Source organism: Balaenoptera musculus, chromosome 7 (genome assembly GCF_009873245.2).
Source record: "Balaenoptera musculus isolate JJ_BM4_2016_0621 chromosome 7, mBalMus1.pri.v3, whole genome shotgun sequence".
Taxonomy (NCBI): Eukaryota; Metazoa; Chordata; class Mammalia; order Artiodactyla; family Balaenopteridae; genus Balaenoptera; species Balaenoptera musculus.
The window spans coordinates 110,562,855-110,584,420 of NC_045791.1; the positions used below are offsets into that span (position 1 = coordinate 110,562,855).

The following is a 21,566-nucleotide window of genomic DNA, read 5'->3' on the forward strand; positions in this document are numbered from 1 at the left end:
GACCTCACACAATGTAGAAAAATACTTGGCTTATCAGGGGTCAAGCAGTTCTTCAAAAATGACATTTCCACGTAACTGGATCATCCCTTTCTGTCCAGTGGCGATCTCAGAGGCGTTTTACCTCCCTGCCCCCTCCCATCTTGTTAAGGAGCCCGCCCAGCTTGGCCCATCTCCGTGGGCCAGTGGTACTGTGCTGGGTGCTTGGCCAGCGGGGCCCGTGGCACCTTTTGGTGGCTGCAGGACACTGCCCTCCGGGACTTTTGGTTTCCTGGGGTCTTTTTCCCACTCTTAGGCCAAAGTAACATTTCTGGCTGCGGTCCATGTGCCCCACCAGCCCAGAGACAGTTGATGATTTCTGATTTGCCGGGGGGTGGGATGCCAAGCCTCTGGCCAGCCAGACCAGCCCTGGGGCCGGATGGGGTGGGGCAGGCCTGGGGCATGAAGCTGTGGCACAGCTCTGACTCTGAAGGTCAGTTGGAGCCCCACGACTCTGCTGTTTAAAATGGGGTATGTCAGCTGCGTGTTTTTCAGGCACACTTAGAAGGAAACAGCTCCCCAGGGTAGCCCTCTCAGGAGAAGGCTCGCATCTCGCCTCTCACCTTCCCTCAAACACACCCCCTCCAGGCTGCCTCCTTTGCAGTCTTTCTAAGGAGCTGGGCCGAGCGTAACTCGGGGGTCGAGCACTGACCTCCCGGCCTTGTGTCTCCTCTTTCCCTGCAGCCCTGGTCTTCGCACCTCCTGTGTGTTCCTTTCAGCCACTGTGCGTTGTTGCAGAACGCCGGCCCCAGGGAGCAGTGTCGTGGGTTGTGGGTAGCTTCACAAGACGCCCTGCTTTACCTGCCCTCATCTCCAAGCGCTGAAAGCCTCAGAGGCCTGCTTGTCTGATCGGCCGACCTCAGATAAGTCGGGCTTTGCACATGGCTGGAGAAGTCTGCAGTACAAACTTCATGTTAAAACGTTGCCCTATTCAGACCATTTGCAGTAGCTAAACTATTTTGAATGTAGTCTTTGAGAGGAACATGTCCCTTCGTGTTTGCCGGTTTCAGTGCTCCAAAGTGTCCGTGCATGTCTTCCTCTGCCCTTCGTTACACTCCCGGGGCTTGCACACTCGTCTAGGAAGACTTCACAACTTCGGGAGGCGACAGTGCCCTTCCCCGTGGCTTGGCCGCAGCCAGGCCGCGCTCAGGACATCTGGGGGCAGAGGCAGCATGTCTTTGTCTTAGGGCAGCAGAAGCGGATTCAGCAGTCCTTCTGCCGCCTGCTGCAGCTTAGCAAAATAATCTCGGAGGGCAAACTCCCAGGCAGTGGTGATCACCACAATGTGTTACGTGTCTTCAGGGGACAAATCCCAGTGTTCCCTGGGTTGCTCCATTAGCTCCACCCTTCTTTCTTTAAAGAACTGTGAAAAAAACCACATTCCTGTTACCATCGGACTTTTTGCTGATTTGATTATCAGATCAAGCAGAATTTTTTCATATAAAAAGTCCAACAAGATGTTAGCCACCACAGGGGACATGGGTTCGAGACCTGGTCCAGGAAGATCCCACACGCTGCGGAGCAACTAAGCCCGTGTGCCACAACTCCTGAGCCTGCGCTCTAGAGCCCGCGAGCCTAGAGCCCGTGTCCGCAACAAGAGAAGCCCGCGCACTGCAGCTAGAGGAAGCCCGCACACGGCAACGAAGACCCAACACAGCCAACAATAAATAAATAAATAAATTAATTAATTAATTAAAAAAAAAGAGAGAGACGTTAACCACCAATGGCAGCTTTAACGAGACCCTTTCCCAGGTGGTGCAATCTGTTCCGGAGTCGTTTCAATTCCATCCACTTAAAAATGTTTAATCTTGGAAAGTCAGGTTTGCTACAAGTTCATTATTCTTCATAAAATAAAGTGTCTAGTAAGATGCTAATACATAGTTTTAGGAGAATAATATTTTCCTTTGCCAAGGAGGAACTCGGAAAATGAGAAAACCTGTCACACCCTTCTTCCCGACGCTCCCGTGGCCCGGCCTCAAGCAAGTCCAGCAGGTTGGAGGGGCCAGTGCAGAGGGGCCCATATCACCTGCTGAGGTTACCGCTCACGCCCTGGGGTTCCATGGGTTACCAAAATTGATTTATTGAAAGAATTGTAGTTTGAAAAAAGTTCTTCAAAAAACTCTGTGACAGAGGCCTTTGGGGACCTTGCATTGTTAAGAATGTCTGTTTATTCACGTCAAGCTGTATAAACTGAATTATAATCTCTTTTTAAATATCCATCTTAGGGCTCACTCACTTTCATTGCCAAATGCACTGGGCCAGAGTTCTTCTGGTAAATTCACTGTTCCTTTTGGTTTGGTTTGGTTTTTAACTTATGGCCAGTTGGAAGAAATAATCCATGTCCCAAGAGCTCCCGGTGCTGGAGGGGAGACTGCGGACAGGCCCCGTGCACTGCAGTCCAGGACGAATGCTGGTCCGGGGCCAGGGGCCCGCAGAGAGGGTTAGCACTGGCTGCGCGTGGGCCGGCACCTCGTGTGGCCCCCACAGGGCACATCCAGGGACGCTCCCCCTGCTCTGGTGCCCGAGTGAGGCCTGTTGGGTCTCCTCTCCGCCTGGCAGGACTCACTCGTCTGCGTTGTATTTTTTGGCGCTGGATCCTCATCGCCTCGGTGTCAGCCCTCACCTTCCGCACGACGCATCATTCCCAGGAGATGCGTGGTGCTTGATGGCCAAAGATTGTTTTGTCTCCTAAGCCAGTCGTTACCAAACAGCTCTTTTTAGAAATTTGTTCCAACCTCAGTACCCCTGTTCACCTGCGTCTTCTCTTCCCCCAACCAGGATGAGGTTGGGAGCCGTAGCTGGGGGCAGCGCTAGGGAGAAAGAGCCTTGATGCAGCCTATTCCGAAGCGGTTTCAGCCTCAAGTTCGAGTCTGAGCAGAGAAAGCCTGTGTCCCAGGCGAGCACGGTGGCTGGGTGGAGCCGGTGTGGTCGCTGGTGTCTCGCCAGGCTGGTGACCGGGGTGTGACACGGACCACAGTCTCTGCAGAAGGGCAGCAGCGCAGGAAGGCCCGGCCACAGCCGGCTGAGACCAAAGCAAACGTGGGCGGCCGCCTCACGTGCTGCCAGAGGGCTTCCTACAGCAGCCCGTCCTGTGTCACGTCTTCCCACGCATCCAGAAGCACCTGGGCCTGGCACACGGAGCCCCCTGTGGCTGGGCCTGTCCACCCTGCCAGCCGCTGTGCCCGGGACCCTGGCCTCAGAGCAGTGCTTGCCCACCTTGTGGTGAGGCCCGCTCTCCCCAGACTCTGAGCTTCCCTCCTAGGGCTCCTTTCAGGATTCAGTTCAGGTGGTGCCCCCCGTGAAGCCTGTCTCACAGGCGGATGGGCAGTTCCTGGAGTGTCCTCATCTCGCCCAGGCTTCCAGAAGCACCAAGGAAGTGGTCCACGCTTGCTCGCATATGTATTTCTGCCTGTCCCGGGCGTTGGTCAGCATCTGGGGCACAGGGCCTCACCTTAGTCATCTGGCAATAACTGAGCATGTTCTTACAATGTGATGACTTAACATTGAGTAGATGTAGCAGGAGCTTAAGAGCACGAGTCCACCAGAGGCAAGCCTGCTCGGGACAGGCCCCTGCCCGAGACGGGGCACGCCGGCAGGCCCAGGCCACACGGGCCGGCAGGCCCAGGCCACACGGGCTGGCAGGCCACCTGCCCTTCAGCTGACAGACGCCATGTCTGAACTGCTTGCTTAGCTTGAGTAAATGGCTCCGTGGAAAATCCTGCAGAAAAAGAAGGAACAGTATCCAGCAGACTCAGGATAAACATGACGCTGGGAATGAAGTGTAGGATTTAAAGAAACTTTTTCAGGGGAAAAGAAGTCCACATGTTTAGGAAAATGCAGTAAACAGCACCTTTGACCCGGAATCAAAAATTCATAAGGAGACTACAGGCTAAGATGAAATGGCAACAGAATGAAACTATAACCATAATAATAAATGCACAACAGTACAGGGCAGGACCGATGCTGGGAAAACAGAGCAACGACATGGAGACAAACTTGATTAATTCTCCCAGAATGCAGACGAGGACAACAGAGACAAAAGCCATCTGCAGACAGAGGACAACAGGACAGAGGGGACTCGTGCTTGCGGCTGAGATGCAGCCACAGGACTGGCTTAATCTCCTCTGTGTACCAGGAACAGGGACAAAGATGAACTAGGCATACTGTAAATTGCAATGTCACGATTAGTCATTCGCGAAATGCAAATCAAGACCACTTCACACCCACAAAGATGGCTAAAATTTTTTTTTTAAATGTTTTTTAATTAAAACAAAACAACCAGGCATCAAATGTTGCTGAGGATGCTGAGAAATTGGAATCCTCAGGTTAAATACAAAGTTACCATATTACCCGGCAATTCCACTCCTAATTATATAAGCAAGAGACCTGAAAATACATCTCCATGTGAAAACTTGTACATGAATGCTCAGAGCGGCGCCCTTTATAATAGTCACAAACTGGAGACAATCCAAATGCCCATCAAGTGATGAATGGAAAAGCGGAATGTGGTATAGCCAGGCAAAGGAATAGTAATCGTCAGCAAAAAGGAGTTACTGATACATGCTACAACCTGGACTGAAGCCTTGAAAACATTTTCCTAACTGAAAGAAGCTAGACACAAAGGCCACATGCTGTATGATTCCGTTTGTATGAAGCACCCAGAAAAGGCAAATCTATAGAGATACAAAGTGGCTTGTTGATAGGGGTTGTGGTGAGGAGGAAGAGGGGACTGAATGCTAATGAATACGGTGTTTCTTTTTTGGGTGATGAAAATGTTGTGGAATTAGACGGTGATAGGTGCATAACCTTGTGAATACTAAGTTTTACACTTTAAAAGGGTGAAATTTATGGTATGTGAATTATATCTGTTTTTAAACATTATTGAGAAGTTAAGATGGAAAACTAAAAAATGTTCAGTTACCCACAGGAAGGCAAGCAAAAAGAAACAGAGTTGAGAACCAGATGAAACAGATAGAAAGCAAATCATAAAATGGTAGATTTAAGATTTATTACCATTTAATAATGATATGTAAATGGTCTAATACACCCAAAGACGAAGACTTACAGAGTGGATTACTATAGTGTGGAGAGGTGTTACCATTGTGGAAAACTGGGTAAGGGACTCTGTATAATTCTTAAAACTGCATTAAACCTACAAGGATCTCAATAAAATTTTAAATTAAACTATATACCCAGCACCCTAGAAGGTATTGATAAAATTGACAATACCTAGTAATCAATACAAAATTTCAGTGTATGCAAAGAGGCAAGAAAACAAGAGCCACGGCTAGAGGGGAAAAAAGTCGGAACAGACCCAGAAATGACAAATATGTTAGAGACCAGAGCATTAAAACAGTTCCATAAGGTAGAGAAAAGATTATTCATGTTAAGTAAAGAGATGGAAAATATAAGACACAAAATAAGCTTCCTGAAGAAAAACACAAATGTGTGATGAAAAGTACACTGGATGGATGGGTTTAACAACAGATTACATATTGATGAAGAAAAGATTCATGAACTTGAAGATATAGCAATTAAAAACAAAATGAAAAACAGCGGGTGGGATCTAGGAAAAAAACAACCCTCAGAACTTCAGTGAGCTCTGGGGGAACTTCATACAGCCCAATCAACTTGTAATTAGAGTTTCCCAAAGGATCAGGGGAGAGAGAAAATTATTTGAAGATATAATTACTGACAAATTTCCAACTTGATAAACACTACAAACCCACGGATACCAGCTTCAAAGCACAATAATATGAAGAAAATTACATCAAATCACATTCTAAGTTGCTTAAAATCAGTGACAGAGCAAAAATATTAAAAGCAGTCAAGAAATAAAGACACATAATTTATAAAGGGTGATCACACATTTCTTGTTGGAAACAATGCGAGCAGGAAAACAGTGGAGAAAAATCTTTATTGAAAGAAAAAACTCTAGAAAAAAAAGCTAGAATTCTATATCTAGGGAAGATATCAAAGATGAAGGCAAAATAAAGATTTTTCTCATATGTACAAAAGCTGAAAGTCATACCAGCAGACTAGCACTGCTAGAAACTTTGAACAAAGTCCTCAGGCAGAAGGAAATGATACCAAGTGGAAATATGGAACCACATCAGGGTTTGTCAACCACAGCACAATTGACGTTTGGGGCCAGATTTGGCCCCAAATTGGGCTATCCAGTGCATTGTAGGGTGGTTAGCGGCATATATGGCCTCTACTCGCTAGATCCCAGAAGCACCAACCCTCAGTTACAACAGCTAACATTGTCTCTATACATTGTCAAATGTCCCCTGGTGGGAAAGTCACTCCCAGTTGAGAATCACTATTAGATGGATGTTTCTTTTCTTTCATAGTTTTCATCTCTTTATGCTTTTGAGCAATAATCTGAGAGAATTCCTATGCTCAGGCATTTAGTGCATTAATTCACTTTTTATGCCTATTCTATTCAGCCCATCTATTGATTTTTAAAAAATATTTATTTATGTATTTGGCTGTGTTGGGTCTTCATTGAGGCATGTGGGATGCTCCGTTGCGACGTGTGGGCTTCTCTCTAGTTGTGGCGTGTGGGTTTTCTCTTCTCTAGTTGTGGTGTGCAGGCTCCAGAGCGTGTGGACTCTGTAGTTTGTGGCACGTGGGCTCTCTCGTTGAGGCACGTGGGCTCAGTAGTTGTGGCGCATAGGCTAAGTTGCCCCGCGGCACGTGGGATCTTAGTTCCCTGACCAGGGGTTGAACCCGCGTCCCCTGAATTGGAAGGTGGATTCTTTACCACTGGACCACCAGGGAAGTCCCTCTGTTAATTTTTTAAAAACAGACTTTATTTTTCAGAGTGGTTTTAGGTTCCCAGGAAAACTGAGCAGAACAGAGTTCCCGTATAACCCTGTCCCTATATGTCTAACCTCGTCTACTACCGACATCACACAAAGGTTAACATTTGTTACAACGAATGAACCTACATGGACACATCATTGTCACCCACATGCTACACTGGGGTTCACTCTTGGTGTTGTACATGAGTTTTCACAACTGTATAATTACATCTTTTATAGTATCATTCAAAATGGTTTCACTGCCCTAAAAATCCACTATGCTCTACCTCTCCATCCTTCCCTTCCCCCCAATCCCTGGCAACTCTACTGTTTTTAAACCTCAATTATATTTTATTTACTTATTTATTTAATTTATTTATTTTTGCCTGTGTTGGGTCTTTGTTGCTGCATGTGGGCTTTCTCTAGTTGCGGTGAGCGGGGGCTACTCTTTGTTGCGGTGCACGGGCTTCTCATTACGGTGGCTTCTCTTGTTGAGGAGCACAGGCTCTAGGCACGCGGGCTGAGTAGTTGTGGCTCGTGGGCTCTAGAGCACAGGCTTAGTAGTTGTGGCGCACGGGCTTAGTTGCTCCGTGGCGTGTGGGATCTTCCCAGACCAGGGCTCGAACCCGTGTCCCCTGCATTGGCAGGCGGATTCTTAACCACTGCACCACCAGGGAAGCCCTAAACCTCGATTATTATAGTTTCTGTCTGATATGGTTTGTTTTTCTTAAACCCCAGAGTTATTTCAGCTTTTTTAAAAATAAGCTTTATTTTTATTTATTTACTTATTTATTTTTGGCTGTGTTGGGTCTTCGTTGCTGTGCCTGGGCTTCCTCTAGTTGCGGTGCACGGGCTTCTCATTGTGGTGGCTTCTCTTGTTGTGGAGCACGGGCTCTAGGTGCGTGGGCTTCAGTAGTTGTGGCACGTGGGCTCAGTAGTTGTGGCTTGCGGGCTCTAGAGCGCAGGCTCAGTAGTTGTGGTGCTCGGGCTTAGTTGATCCACGGCATGTGGGATCTTCCCAGACCAGGGCTCGGGCCCGTGTCCCCTGCATTGGCAGGATTCTTAACCACTGAGCCACCAAGGAAGCCCTAAACCTCAATTATTATAGTTTCTGTCCGATATGGGTTGTTTTTTTTTTTTTTTGCCTCACCACTCAGCATGCGGGATCTTAGTTCCCCAACCCGGGTTGAACCTGCGCCCCCTGCAGTGGAAGCGCAGAGTCTTAACCACTGGGCTGCCAGGGAAGTCCCGATATGTTTTTTTACTGTTGTTTGTTCTTGTTTTATGACTGCCTTTTTAAAAAAATAAGATATACCCCCTTATCTCCTTGTAGACCTTTCCTGTATTGAAGACACTCTGAGTGCTGTATGACTTTTTTCCCTTAGGTGTGAGTTCTGTTTGGTGCATTTACTACCTCATTTCCATGGAGATGGCATTCCTCAAATGTTTGGTCTTTATTGGGCACTGATTTCGTAATTAAGACACCCTGTTAGGGCACCTGTTGCATCTGTTTGACCAGCCCGCTTGGAATCGTGGTGGCTGCTACCGCTTTTAGGAAGAGTGGCGACGAGGCCGCTGGTCCTCTGTGTGTGGGTATTACCAGCCACGTGGGGCGCTGTCTTGTCTCTGACTTCACCACGACACTCACTATATCCACCTGGAAACACAAACCCTCTAACCGCTGCCTAACTGGTCCAAGGGGGGCTGGAGATGAATCAATCCCCTTGTCAGTGGTCCCTGGGCCCCTCCAGCTCCCATCCTTACGGCCTTCCATATAGACTTAGAGAATGAAACATGCCCCCCACCTTTGCTCTTAACCTCGTGCCCGCTCACTGCCTCCAGGACTTTACCTCTTGTTTCTTTTATCTTCAGCTTCCTTGTTAGCTACCTCCCGTCAGCTATAAACATGCTCAGTCTCTAAAACATTTCCCCTTCATCTTGTACCCCTTTTACCTCCTTCCTCCACCTTTTGAAGAGCTGACTGCCTTCTCCACCCTTTCTTGTCCTGTTCTTTCCTCAGCTCTGCATCATCCCTCCCCCACCACTGCTTTACTGAAATTCCTCTCGCTAAAACCATCAGTGTCTCCTGATTGTCTACTGAGTATCAGTAGACACTTCAGATTTCCTCTCAGCTGCACTTACACTACCTTCTGTATTTTGACACTCTTCCTTCATTCCCTTTCCTTTCCTCCTCTTTTGACTGGCCTTGAGCTTCTGTGTATCTATTTGCTTCTTTTTTATTATTATTATTTTTTTAATTCGAAAGGGTATTTTTTTAAATTAATTTATTTATTTTGGCTGCGCTGGGTCTTCGTTGCTGCACGTGGGTTTTCTCTAGCTGCAGCGAGCAGGAGCTACTCTTCCTTGCAGTGCGAGGGCTTCTCATTGTGGTGGCCTCTGTTGTTGCAGAGCACGGGCTCTAGGCGCCCGGGCTTCAGGAGTTGTGGCTCGCGGGCTCTAGAACGCAGGCTCAGTAGTTGTGGCGCATGGGCTTAGTTGCTCCGTGGCATGTGGGATCTTCCTGCACCAGGGCTCGAACCCGTGTCCCCTGCATTGGCAAGCGGATTCTTAACCATTGGGCCACCAGGGAAGCCCTCTGTTTGCTTCTTAAATGTTGGTGTGTCCTTTGCTCCTGGCCGCATTTGGCAAGAAATGAGCTCGGTTTGCAAGCAAGAATGAAAGGAAATAAGGAGTCCAGAAATGTGGAGACTTGCAGAGCTGGAAAAAAACAACTTCTTCTGGACCCCAACAGGAGATCAAATTGAGCAAGTCTACAAACATCCAATTAAAATTCAATTTCTTGACAAAGCATTCCTGCATTCAAATTCTGGCTCCATTACTCCCCGTGTAAACTTGGGCAGATGCTGACCTTTCCTGTACCTGACTTTCCTCATATATAAAGTGGGGATAAAGGCACCCACTTGATAAGGGTGTTATCAAGAGGAAACTAGTGAATACACGAAAGGCACTTGGAACAGTGCCTGACACATGCTCAGGGCTCAATTAAACTTAGAAATTGTTATTTTGCCAAAAGGGCAAGAGACAGTGGGTGGCTTCATTAGAATTCAAGCATCTGGATCTTTGCCCTATCTCACCGCTCTCGCAACTGACTTGTGTTACGGTTGGCAGGGTACACGAATGCTAGACATGTCCATTTGACTGCCTCTCAGACAAAGCAACAGGTCGGAAACTCAGCCCATCACCTTCCCCGCCCCGGGGCTCCTTCCTGTCCGGGTAGAGGGACTAACATCCTCCTCCCTCACCCTCCCGCGTGCCCCGCATTCAGCAGACCCCGTTCCCTAAATCTGTCCGGGATCCATCTTTCCTGCGTTTTGCGCCCGGGCTTGGTGTTCCTCGTGTCTTGCCTTGGCTCCTGTAAGAGCCTCCACTCCAGACCCCTCAGATCCACCCGCAGGAAATGAGCCCTAATTTCACCCAAAGTCACCCAAGCAGAGGGTCGGATCATGGTGGAGCCCCCCGGGACAGCGGTGACGCAGGGCATGGCCCGCCGGCCTCGGAGGACCGGGTCTCCCGCTCCAGCCGGGCGGAAGCACGCGGACCCCTCGCTCCCCGGCCGCCCCCCAGTCCCACGCCGTCCTCGCTCCCGGTGCCGCCTAGCCGCTCACCGTCCTTGGCCCGCCCTCCGCCGCCGGGACCACGCCCCCTTTGACGCGCCTGCAGCCCCGCCCCCAGCCCGTCACCTGACCGTGCGCAGCCGGGGCCCCGCCTCCCGGCGGAGCGCCACTGAAGCGCGAGGATTGGCTGGGAGTGCGCACCTCAGCCAATCCGGATTCGCTCCGGTCCTCGCGGCCCCGCCTCCTCCCGGTGGCGCTCCCGACAGTGACATGCTTTGCCGGTTGGGGCCGCGCTCCGGGCAGGCGGGCTGGAACCCGGCCGCGGCGGGGTCGGGATGGAGGCGGCCGGGCCGCGGAGCAGGGACGCGCGGGGGCGAGCGGCGAGTCAGCCTGGCAGCCGAGCAGAGAAGAGCCCGCCGGAGAGGTGCGCTCCTTGAGCGGAAGGCAGGGGAAGCCGTCGGCGTCCTCCTCCGGGAAGCCCTCCAGGCGCCGCGTGGCGAGGTCTGAGGGTGGCGGCCGGCCGGTGGTCACTCCCCGAGGGAGGGGGCGGCCAGCTGGTGGTCACTCTCCAGGGGAGGGGTCCTTCCCGGAGAGGGGCAGCCAGCTGGCCGGTCTCTGGCGGGCATGAGGGTCCGCGCGGGGATGCAGCGCCGCCCGGCTTGTCCGCGCGGGAGGCCTAAAGCAGGGATGAGCGCTGGGAGGACGAGCGGATGCGAGGCGTGGCCTGCGAAGGGCTCCGGGGAGGTGACGCTTGGGCTAAAACCTGAGTGACATCCAGGAGTGAGCCGCACAAGTTCTGGGAGCGAGCGCGCGGGGAAGAGGAAACCGTAGCAAAGGCCCCGAGGGCAGGAATGAGCCCGCGGGGTCCAGGGCAGCGAGGACTGCGGAGCGGAGGGGCTTGGGGTAGCTGTCCGCGAGCAGAGCCGCAGAGCCCAGGAAGGACTTGGGGCGTCCTGGAGGTTTGAGAGGGGAGTGACGTCATTTAATTATATTACAAATTACTACTTTATATTTTAAAGGAATCCTTCTGGCTGCTTTGTAGGGAGTAGGGGTTGCAGAAAGCAGGGAAGCCAGTTGGGAATCTTTTGTCATAATCGAGGAAGGAGAGGCGGTGTGGACCGCAGTGGTGGCAGGGGTGGCGGGAGAAGGGTTTGTACTGAGAATAAACCCGGCACTTGCTGATGCGTCCTCGGAGTAGAGGAGAGGTGAGGTTAAGAAGGATGCCCCGAGGCTGCTGGCCTGAGCACCTGGCAGAGTGGGGGTGAAGAGAGGGGGGCACTCCAGCCCAAAGAGCTGTTCCAGCCTGCTGGGACCTTCCCCTGGGCGGGGGAAATGCATCTTTGTTTGTTTGTTTGTGAGTCTTCGCCCTCAATCCAGGAATTTGTTAAATACTTCCTGGGTAGGAGGGGTAATCCTCTCTACCTGAGTATGAGGAACGGGTGTGTGTCTTTAAAATTTGGGTCCAGGCCTCAATCTGCCATGTCTTTCATTAGGTTTCATTTGCTTGGAGCTGAGAAAAGGGAGCTGGGAAAATGTACTGAGTGGAGAAGAGATTCATGATGCCTTTTTCTTTTTGGTTATGAACCTAATAAAGTTTAGCTTTCCCGTGCAATATTGATAGCACTTTAAAGAAGTAACAAATAATGGGGCAGAGTAGTCTTTGAAGTGTTCTGAAATTCAAGCTTTGAATTAGCTCAGCCAAGCAGGAGATTGAAGAGCTGTGGTCACTAGTAGTTTGAGGAATTTTGGAATACTTATCATTGGAAGTGAGAGCAGAGTCAGAGGCACATGCAGGTTTAAGACTCAACAGGACCAGGGATTCCTAATACCCGGGTGGCCAAGGATGGCTGCTCAGACTTCCCAAGCCCCAAAGCCTTGTGCTTGGGCATCTTAGAGACAAGATGCTGCATTAAAACACTCCATGGGGGGACTTCCCTGGTGGTCCAGTGGTTAAGAGTCCTCACTTCCATTGCAGGGGCCACGGGTTTGATCCCTGGTCGGGGAACTAAGATCCCACATGCTGCAAGGTGCGGCCAAAAAAAAAAACACTCCATGGGTTAAAGAACCTGTGTTTTAACAGCCACCATTGGTAATTGTGTTTGAATTTTCATGTGGATTGGTTTAAACGCTATTGCTGATTTTAAAGTCAGGTAAAATAATTAATGGTATCTGGCAGGATTGCCTACTATTACATATTCACGAAAGTTTCTGAAAGTTTTTGATACTGGTAAAAAGATATACGGATAAATTTCACTTAGGGATCTTTCAGGGGCTGTGCACTTTCTGTGACATTTGTCACCATATAAATCAAGCCCCTACTCTGTGCCAGCCATTGTCCTCAGTGTTGGCGACAGAGCTGGGAGGAAAACGGGAGCTTGTGGAGCTGCTGTTCTGTTACTTTCTGTTGAGATAGAGAATAAACAAGGAGCAAGTCTAGCGTATTAGATGATGGGGTGCCTTGGAGAAACGGGGTGCCAGGGAGCACAGCCCTGGGGAGGAGGGCATGGGTGGCTGCAATTTTATTTAGAGCCCAGGTTGGCTCACAAGAAGGTCAAGTTGGAGCAAAGACCTAAAAAGTAAGGTAGGGGTGTCGGTGTGGTCATTCTAGGCGAAGAAAACGGAGAGTGCAAAGGGAGCAGAAGCAAGCCTGCACATGCCCCCCAGCCCGCGGAGGAGACTGCGTGCAGCTCAGGGGAAGCAGCGGGGAGAGGGGAGCAGTGGGCACCTAGGTCACCCGAGCCTCACGGCCACCGCAGACACTGCAGGGAAACAGAGGAAAACTACTGGTGAAGTGGTGAGGTTGAAAAACCAGGGAGAAAGCCCTGGGGAATGTGCGGCTCCCTGGCACTGCAAGGTTCCCCTGCTTCCCTCAGGAGGAAGGCGGGAGTCGGGTAGGTAGCCCAGGCCCAGCGGACCACCCCTCCTACCAAGCGGTGGAAAGAAGCTTTGAAAGTTTTGAAAGTCCAAAGGGACAATTTCCTAACAGTGATAAAGGAAACTAGCAAATACTATTAATAGATGGTTGGAAAACACGTGTACCTTTTCCATAAGTAATGAAGATGTGGAGACTTCTGAGCGCAGCTTGTAGAATCTGGTACATGTAAATGCAGAGAAGCACCCCGACCTTGACATTATTTGCTCCTGTTGATAGGATAGACAGGGTGCAGCTGTGTTTCCAGATTTCACCTTCTTTTCCCTAATAGGCACGTCTTTATTTTCTCTCCAGCAGGAAAGTGTATATGGACTATAATGCAACCACCCCCCTGGAGCCAGAGGCCATCCAGGCCATGACTGAAGCCATGCAGGAAGCCTGGGGGAATCCCAGCAGCCCTTACCCGGCAGGTGATTCTAGGAGACACACACAGATCAGAGATGTGGGGGGCAGAGGTACTCTTAGAGAAATTGTATACCACATGGGATGACTCGGTTTTCAATGGATTTTCTGTTAATTGCAAATCTTTAGCTGTAATTTTGGGTAGTTTTTTCCTGAGAAGTCCAAATTTGAGCCTTGTTGATACCATAATCTTTCATCTTTAACATACTCTCCTGTCCTCCTTTCCCAGATGAAAAAGCTGTCTTATTAAGAGTTGTTTGTAGTGACAGTACCTATTAAAACCCTGTCACGTGTCTGTCTCGGTCGACCGTTACAAAATTTGCAAAATAGATCTTTTACCACATCAGGATCACATAGAATCCTGGTCTCCTTTTTTTAGAAATAAAAATTACTTTCAAATTCTTTAGTTATAAATATTCTTATATGTTTCTCGTTTATTCTTGTTTTAATGTAGAGCATTAAATTGGAGGTCTTGGAAAAGAATTTGCTTCAGATCAGGAGTTACATGGCAGAGTCACGTTGTGTCTTTCAGACAGTGAGCTGAAGCTGTGTCTTCTTATTTAATGCTTTATCAGGGATAATGAAGATAAACTATCTTAACTGTGGATCACGATGAACTAAAATAACTTTCAGACTACTGCCACGCCCTAGGATTTAGCAATACCTGTGTACAAATTTATAGGCTTTTGTGGGTTCTCATGTTGGTTTGCTTATTAAAAGCTTCACAGCTGGATAACTAAAAGCTTTTGCAAAATCGGATACTAGTCATTCATTAACTTTGTTTGTTGGTTTATATTATACATGTATTCTGGCTAATCTTCTGGACATTGCCTTGTAGCTAATCATTCCTCTAGTGAAACTGAAGTTTCTGACGCATAAAACTGGAGAATCCAGAAACAGTTAAGTGCTAATAAAAAGCATTTATCATGAAGAAATTTAGGAATAACCCTCAGGGAGAAATAACCCTTCTAGACCTGATGAAGCCTGTCTGTGGATTGCATGTTGCCTTGACAGCCTTTGTTTCCACAAATTAAGAACCATAACTAAAAATGCATTGCAATAATTCTCTGTTGACACTCAGGTAGAAATGGAAAAGAAAAAAAAAAAAGGAAAGAAAGAAAAAATCACCTGTATGATAGAATGGTTTAATTATTTTCACAATATTATGATTTAATAATGATAATAATTCCTTGGAGGGTAATCTGTTTTAAGGCAAATATTAAGGAGGTATGGGAAGAGTTTAGAAACCCAAGATGTTTTTTACTACCTCGCTTATAACCTCCGTGTCCATCAGTCGAGGATGGACCACATAAAGTATGCAGAAGCCCTGGCGAGAGTTCTGGTCCCCCTTAAAGCAATGGTGTGGACTGTATTGATGACCTAGGAGGAGAGTTGCAGCATTTGGCCCAAGTGGAAAATGCACGTTATAAATGTGCAGTGTGATTGATTTCCCCTGCCCACTACCCAAGAAAAAATTATGTAGAGCAAGTATGGAAAATGTATAGTTTTGCTGTGAGAGACAGAAACCCCCAAATAACTGTAGATTAAACAGCTTGAAATTTATTTCTCTCACCGTCCAGGGCCCATGTGGCTGCTCAGCCACTACCAGAGACCCAGCTCCTTCTATCTTAAAGCTTTTTCCATCTTCAACATGCACCTGCCCCTTGTGGTCAAGATGGCTCCTGCAGTTCAAGCCATCACGTAAGCAGTCCGGCCTGTGGGACAGAGAGAAGGAGGACGAGAAAGGGCTGCCTGAGTCCTTCAAAGACATTTCTGGAAGTTGCAAGTACCACTCTGGCCCGTAACCCATTGCCAGAGGTTGGTCCCATGGCCACGCGTTGGCATTTCAGTTGCAGTGGAAGTTGGGAAATGAGGTCTAAATTCTTAATTCATCTAAGAATTTCTTCATTTAAACGTGGCCTTAATTAAGATGTGTTCCAGCTGAACATGTCTCCGTGGTAGGGAGGGAGAGTGGCAACAAGGGCAGCCCCAGCACAGACGGGACGCCCACCGGATGCTCCCGCCACAGGTATCTTGGAGTAGCGGGATTGCAGGAGGTTTTGAGTATTTTCTTTTTGTGTCGTGGTATTTAATTCTTCTACAATCAGCATGCCTAGTGTAATGAGAAGAAAACTTTACTAAAGCCAAGCTTTTGTCTCTTCAAAACTCTGTTTCTTAGCTGACACGGCAGTACGCACGCTGTGCTATGACGTTCCCCGGCTCACCCCCCAGCGCCTGTGGGTGCCTCTGGCTGTGGAAATGCGGGGAGGGTGCCGCTGTGGGCACAGTGAGTTAGGTTGACGGTGCTCTGGCACGCACCCACTTCTGTCATTAGTGAGGACCTGCATGGTGGGTGGGCATCAGGACTCAGGTTCGCAGCCGAGGGCGTCCGCTCTCAGAGTGGGCCAGCGGCCTGCAGCATCTCGGGCTGGTCCCCAGCTGGAACCCAGCTCTCCTAGCCCTGGGTTCTGGGGTTTTCCCACCATCACCCTCCTGCTGCAGTCAGGGATTCCCTAGGGCCTTTTCCCCGGGTGTCTTCTGACGCACTCAAGGGCAGCCCTCCCTCAGGAGGGAGGGTCTGGGGCTCACCTTCGAGGGCTCCAGTCCTCCCCTGTGAGCCGTCCACTCAGCTTGCCTGGAGGGCGCTTACTCTGTGCCTGGTGGGTGGAGCAGCCAAAAGACAAAGGTCCTGCTCTTGTGAGGGGGCAGCGGGCAGTTAACAGATACAAGTGTGCGAGGTGGACAAAGCCCTGTGGGGAGCAGTACAGCCGGATAGAGGGCAGACAGTTCTGCGGGAGGGGTCCCGCTTTGCGGAGGGTGATCCTAATCTCGGATGACATACGTTTGCAGACATGAGGAGGGGACACCTGGGGAGGCACTGCAGGCAGAGGGTTGCGGGTGACAGCAGGGGGCTCGGGGGTCCAAGGGGTTTGGGGGCAGTGCCACGCTGGGCTGTGGAGGCCACTGTGAGGTGAGGGCCGGCTCTCGTGGGCCCGGGGTGGAGTGTGTCTGGAGGGCCTGAGCAGAGGGTGACATAACTGAGGTCACTCACGAGGCCCCACACTCTGAAAACGTCTTAAGGACCCCAAAGAGCCTCTACTTACACATGCTTTGTGTGTAGATATTTGCCATATCAGGACTTAACGCTAAAATACTTTAAATAGATACGTATCTATTCATTAAAAGTAACAGTAATAAATCCATTACATGTTAACTTTTTTTTTAATGAAAAAGAAACTATCAAGAAACTATCTTATCCAAAACAGAACAAATTTAGTCAGAAGAATGGCACTGTTGTACATGTTTGAAAATCTTCAAGGTCTGGATAATTAGAAGACGTTTGGGTCCCATACCTGGCTCTGTATCCAGTCCATTGCAATGTTCACATCACGTAGCCTCTGGAGGGCTTCCTAATATACCTGCGAGAAAATGAGTGTAAAAAAGGCAAATGATGTCTCAGTATTATTATGAAAATAGTTTTGACTTTGTGGACCCCCAGAGTTCCCCAGACCACACTTTGAACACAAGTGATTTAACCAGTATTGGTTGAGTACCTACTGTGTGCCGAGCATTGTTCCCGGTGAGGGAAAAGCACAGAGCACAAAGAACGTCTGGGTTTTCAAGGCATTGCTTTGGCCGCTTTGTGGAGAATAGACCACAGTGGGGTCCATGGAGTTGGGGTCATGCCAGGGGAATATCCCAGCAGTGGCCTTGACTCAGCTGGTGGCTGGGGCAGGGGGAGGTGGGGTTGGATTCTGGATATTTTTGACGGCAGATCCTACAGGATTTGCTAATGGGTTGGGTGATGGGGTAGGAGAAGGACAGGAGCTTTCACCCTGGTCCCCTGGAAGGATTGAGTTGCCATTTACTTACTGAGAAAGGAAAGGCTGGGAGCCTTAGAGAAAGGAACCAGTTTGGGGGGACGGAGGCAGGCATTCAGCTTTTTTTGTTTGTTTGTTTGTTTTTGTTTTTAAATTTATTATTTATTTATTTATTTTTGGCTGTGTTGGGTCTTCATTGCTGCGTACGGGCTTTCTCTAGTTGCGGCGAGCGGGGGCTACTCTTCATTGCGGTGCGCGGGCTTCTCATTGCAGCGGCTTCTCTTGTTGCGGAGCACGGGCTCTAGGCACGCGGGCATGTGGGCTCAGTAGTTGTGGCATGCGGGCATGTGGGCTCAGTAGTTGTGGCACGCGGGCTCTAGAGCGCAGGCTCAGTAGTTGTGGTGCACGGGCTTAGTTGCTCTGAAGCGTGTGGGATCTTCCCGGACCAGGGATCGAACCCGTGTCCCCTGCCTTGGCAGGCGGATTCTTAACCACTGCACCACCAGGGAAGTCCCTGGACATTCAGCTTTGAATGTGTGTAGTTTCAGATGCCTGTTGGACATCCAGGTGGGGTGAGCGACGTCCAGAACAAGGTCTGGGTTGGAATTTTGGGCGTATGTTGATGTACAAGTTGTGGACATCACCTTCTTTTTTCTTGGGTAAACACTATTTACCATAAACACACAGAGCAGAATGGCGGGGTCAGATGGGAGGTGTAAGTTTGACTTCCTAAGGAACTGCTGTGCTCTCTCCAAAATGCTTGTACCAGTTTCTGTTCCCACTGATGTGAATGAGAGTTGCGTTTTCTCCACATCCTCCTGACCGCTTGGACTGGCCAATCTTTTCATTTTAGCCGTTCTAATAGGTACATCACAGTGGTGAGGTAGCCCCACGAATTCTTATGTAGAAGGGTCTCCAAGACTTGTCGATAAGTGGAAAGGGAAGTTTTTGCAAACCAGTATGTAAATTATGAAACCCAATTTTGAGAAGGAAAAAGAAAACCCTGTGAAATGCTTATATGAAGGTCTACAGGCGCATTGAAACAGGCTCCGGGGGCCACACGCCACATGGGCCACCCGATTGTCCTGGGAAGGGCAGTGGGGCATGGGCAGGGGACCTGCTGCTGTGGGATCAGCCCAGCAGCTCCTCAGAGGGGGCTTCTCAGCAGAATCCTGGAGGAGGAGTGGGCCGTGAGCTGGTGGACGGGGTTTGCGCGGCACTCAGGAGGAGCTAACAGGGGTCCTGCCCAAACTGATTGACATTTACTGCAGTCTTTCCAAGTATCACTAATTGAAAGGACTGGGTTTCCTAAACACCCCAGACCTTCATTGCTTGTAATTAAAACCTACGCAATAGTCTTAAGGAGTGTGTGGATTACTTTGTATATTTATTTTTACCACATCTTTTTACATTTCTATCTTTATGTTTTATTATTTATATGTTTATTTTAGTGGTACCTGCTCAAAAAAATTTTTTTATAAATAGGACTGAATAGTCAAAAAAGTTTGGAGACTACTGGTCTACAGACTAAAAATGGTCATCAAAATTTTCAGAATTCCCATCCCAGAGCCTTTCTTTCTCTGCCACATGAAGTTTGGTTCCTGTTTTCCTGCTCTCCAGTGAAACTAGGAATAGCTGGGCTCCTAGCAGCTGTTTGAAAGCAAATGTGTCCCTGAGGCGGTGACCTTTCTAGTTACCTAGGGGACCGGCAGTATGACATATGGCGTTGGGCTTTGTGTTGAGGAGTCACAAGTTCTATTTTTGCTTATTTTTGTTGTTTTGCAGCGTGATCTTAAGCAAATTGTTCCATCCTTTCATTCTCCTGTCTTGGCGGGTGGGAAGCGAGGCAGATGGCCACAGCTTCCCCTCTCCCGTAGCACCCGGTAAGAAGAAAACCGTGTCTCAGGGAACTGTAGGGTTCCCAGGCATCCTCCCATATTTGTTTCTGGCTCTTACTAAGTTACTGAAATCTCAGCAGTTTTCACTGATTTTCTGACATCTTACAGCTGCCCCTTTGCCAAGTGATTTCTGGTTGTAGCTCACGTTAGCGGAGCACGTTTTGTCTTAGAACTGCCCACTCAGATCTCTCGCTCCTTCATGTCTGGTTGTTCTTTTAAACGTGTGTTGATTGGACTTGGTGAAGCACAGTTAATGAATTTCCACTTTGGTCCCTCAAGGTAGGAAGGCCAAGGAGATTATCAATGCAGCTCGGGAAAACCTTGCCAAGATGATAGGTGGGAGACCTCAAGACATGATCTTCACTTCCGGGGGCACAGAGGTAAATAGTCTCAACAGTCTCATGTTCTTTTAGCTGTAAGTTATTTTTTTAAAAAAGTAGAAGGTGGCTGCCTCTTGGTATTATTGATTTTTTTTAAAAAATTTATTTAATTTATTTATTTATTTTTGGCTGCATTGGGTTTTCGTTGCTGCACGCGGGCTTTCTCTAGTTGCAGCGAGGGGGGGCTACTCTTCGTTGTGGTGCGCAGGCTTCTCATTGCGGTGGCTTCTCTTGTTGTGGAGCATGGGCTCTGGGCACGCAGGCTTCAGTAGTTGTGGCTCGTGGGCTCTAGAGCACAGCCTCAGTAGTTGTGGCGCATGGGCTTAGTTGCTCCACGGCATGTGGGATCTTGCCGGACCCAGGCTCGAACCTGTGTCCCCTGCATTGGCAGGTGGATTCTTAACCACTGAGCCACCAGGGAAGCCCGGTATTATTGATTTTTAAAGAAAGAGTAATGCTTTGCCCTTGATATAATTAGCCAACATTTATCTTGTAAGTGAATTCCAGGGGGCTGATAGGATATTTGTTGCATAACTTATAAATTAATTTGCTTTGCATTGCTATTTCAATAAAGAGAGTTTCCCCTTCATTTTGCCCTGTAATCATTCCTTTGAATCCCACTAAGTTGCTTACCTTATTAAGAGTGTGAGGTTTCCGGTCAGAATGGCCATCATCAAAACATCTACAAATAATAAATGCGGAGAGGGGGTGTGGAGAAAAGAGGACCCTTCTACATTGTTGGTAGGAATGTAAATTGGTGCAGCCACTATGGAGAACAGTATGGAGGTTCCTTAAAAAACTAAAAATAGAACTACCATATGACCCAGCAATCCCACTCCTGGGCGTACATCTGGAAAAGACAAAAACTCTAATTTGAAAAGATACATGCACCCCAGTGTTGATAGCAGCACTATTTACAATAGCCAAGACATGGAAACAATCTGAATGTCCATGGACAGATGAATGGATCAAGAAGATGTATATATATACAATGGAATATTACTCAGCCATAAAAAAGAATGAAATAATGCCATTTGCAGCAACATGGATGGACCTAGAGATTATCATATTGAGTGAAGTAAGTCAGACAGAGAAAGCCAAATATAATGTGATATCACTTGTATGTGGAATCTTAAAAAAATGATATAAATGAACTTATTTATAAAACAAATAGACTCACAGACATAGAAAACAAATTTAGGGTTATCAAAGGCGAAGCGGGGGAGAGAAAAATTAGGAGTTTGGGATTAACAGATACACACTACTTTATATAAAATAGACAACCAACAAGGACCTATTGTATAGCACAGGGAACTATATTCAGTATCTGGTAATAATCTGTAATGGAAGAGAATCTGAAAAAGAACATATATATAATGGAATCACTTTGCTGTACACCCGAAACTAACACAACATTGTAAATCAACTATACTTCAATTAAAAAAAAAAAAGTTTCAGGTTTGACCCGATTTCGAAGGTACTTCTTTTTAAATTGATAGAAGATACTCAGTGGCAGTGTGATGATGTCAAGGTCTCTACTCAGTAATTCTCGCCATCTCATTTCCTTATTGGAGAAGAAGGTCATCCACGGGTGACGTGACTATCCACATAAAAAACCAAGGGAATCTGCAGCTAGATTATTAGAGTTAGTAAGTAAATTCAGCAAAGTTATTAGATAAAAAAATCGATTGTATTTTTATGTACCAGCAACAAACA

The 21,566-nt window shown here is 48.2% G+C and overlaps 1 protein-coding gene across 32 annotated transcripts in view; it reads left to right on the top strand.

Moving 5' to 3' along the window:
- Positions 1–10,683: 10,683 nt before the first annotated feature.
- The window catches only part of SCLY (selenocysteine lyase), a 32,220-nt gene continuing 21,337 nt past the window's right edge, over positions 10,684–21,566 (top strand). For 14 of the 32 annotated variants that reach the window (XR_005020609.1, XR_005020602.1, XR_005020603.1 and 11 more), the window contains exons 1-5: positions 10,684–10,841; positions 13,644–13,804; positions 15,332–15,452; positions 19,358–19,455; positions 19,750–19,850. Coding sequence is in view for 24 of the 32 variants with exons in the window: in XM_036857945.1 (XP_036713840.1) it covers positions 10,753–10,841; positions 13,644–13,804; positions 15,332–15,452; positions 19,358–19,455; positions 19,750–19,850 (570 nt within the window). In the remaining 8 variants the exon portion in view is untranslated. Of the gene's footprint in view, positions 10,842–10,928; positions 11,386–13,025; positions 13,212–13,641; positions 13,805–14,589; positions 14,651–15,331; positions 15,453–15,750; positions 15,781–19,357; positions 19,456–19,749; positions 19,851–21,566 lie in introns of those variants that run through there. The other 18 variants (XM_036857954.1, XM_036857953.1, XM_036857956.1 and 15 more) reach the window with 18 other exon arrangements.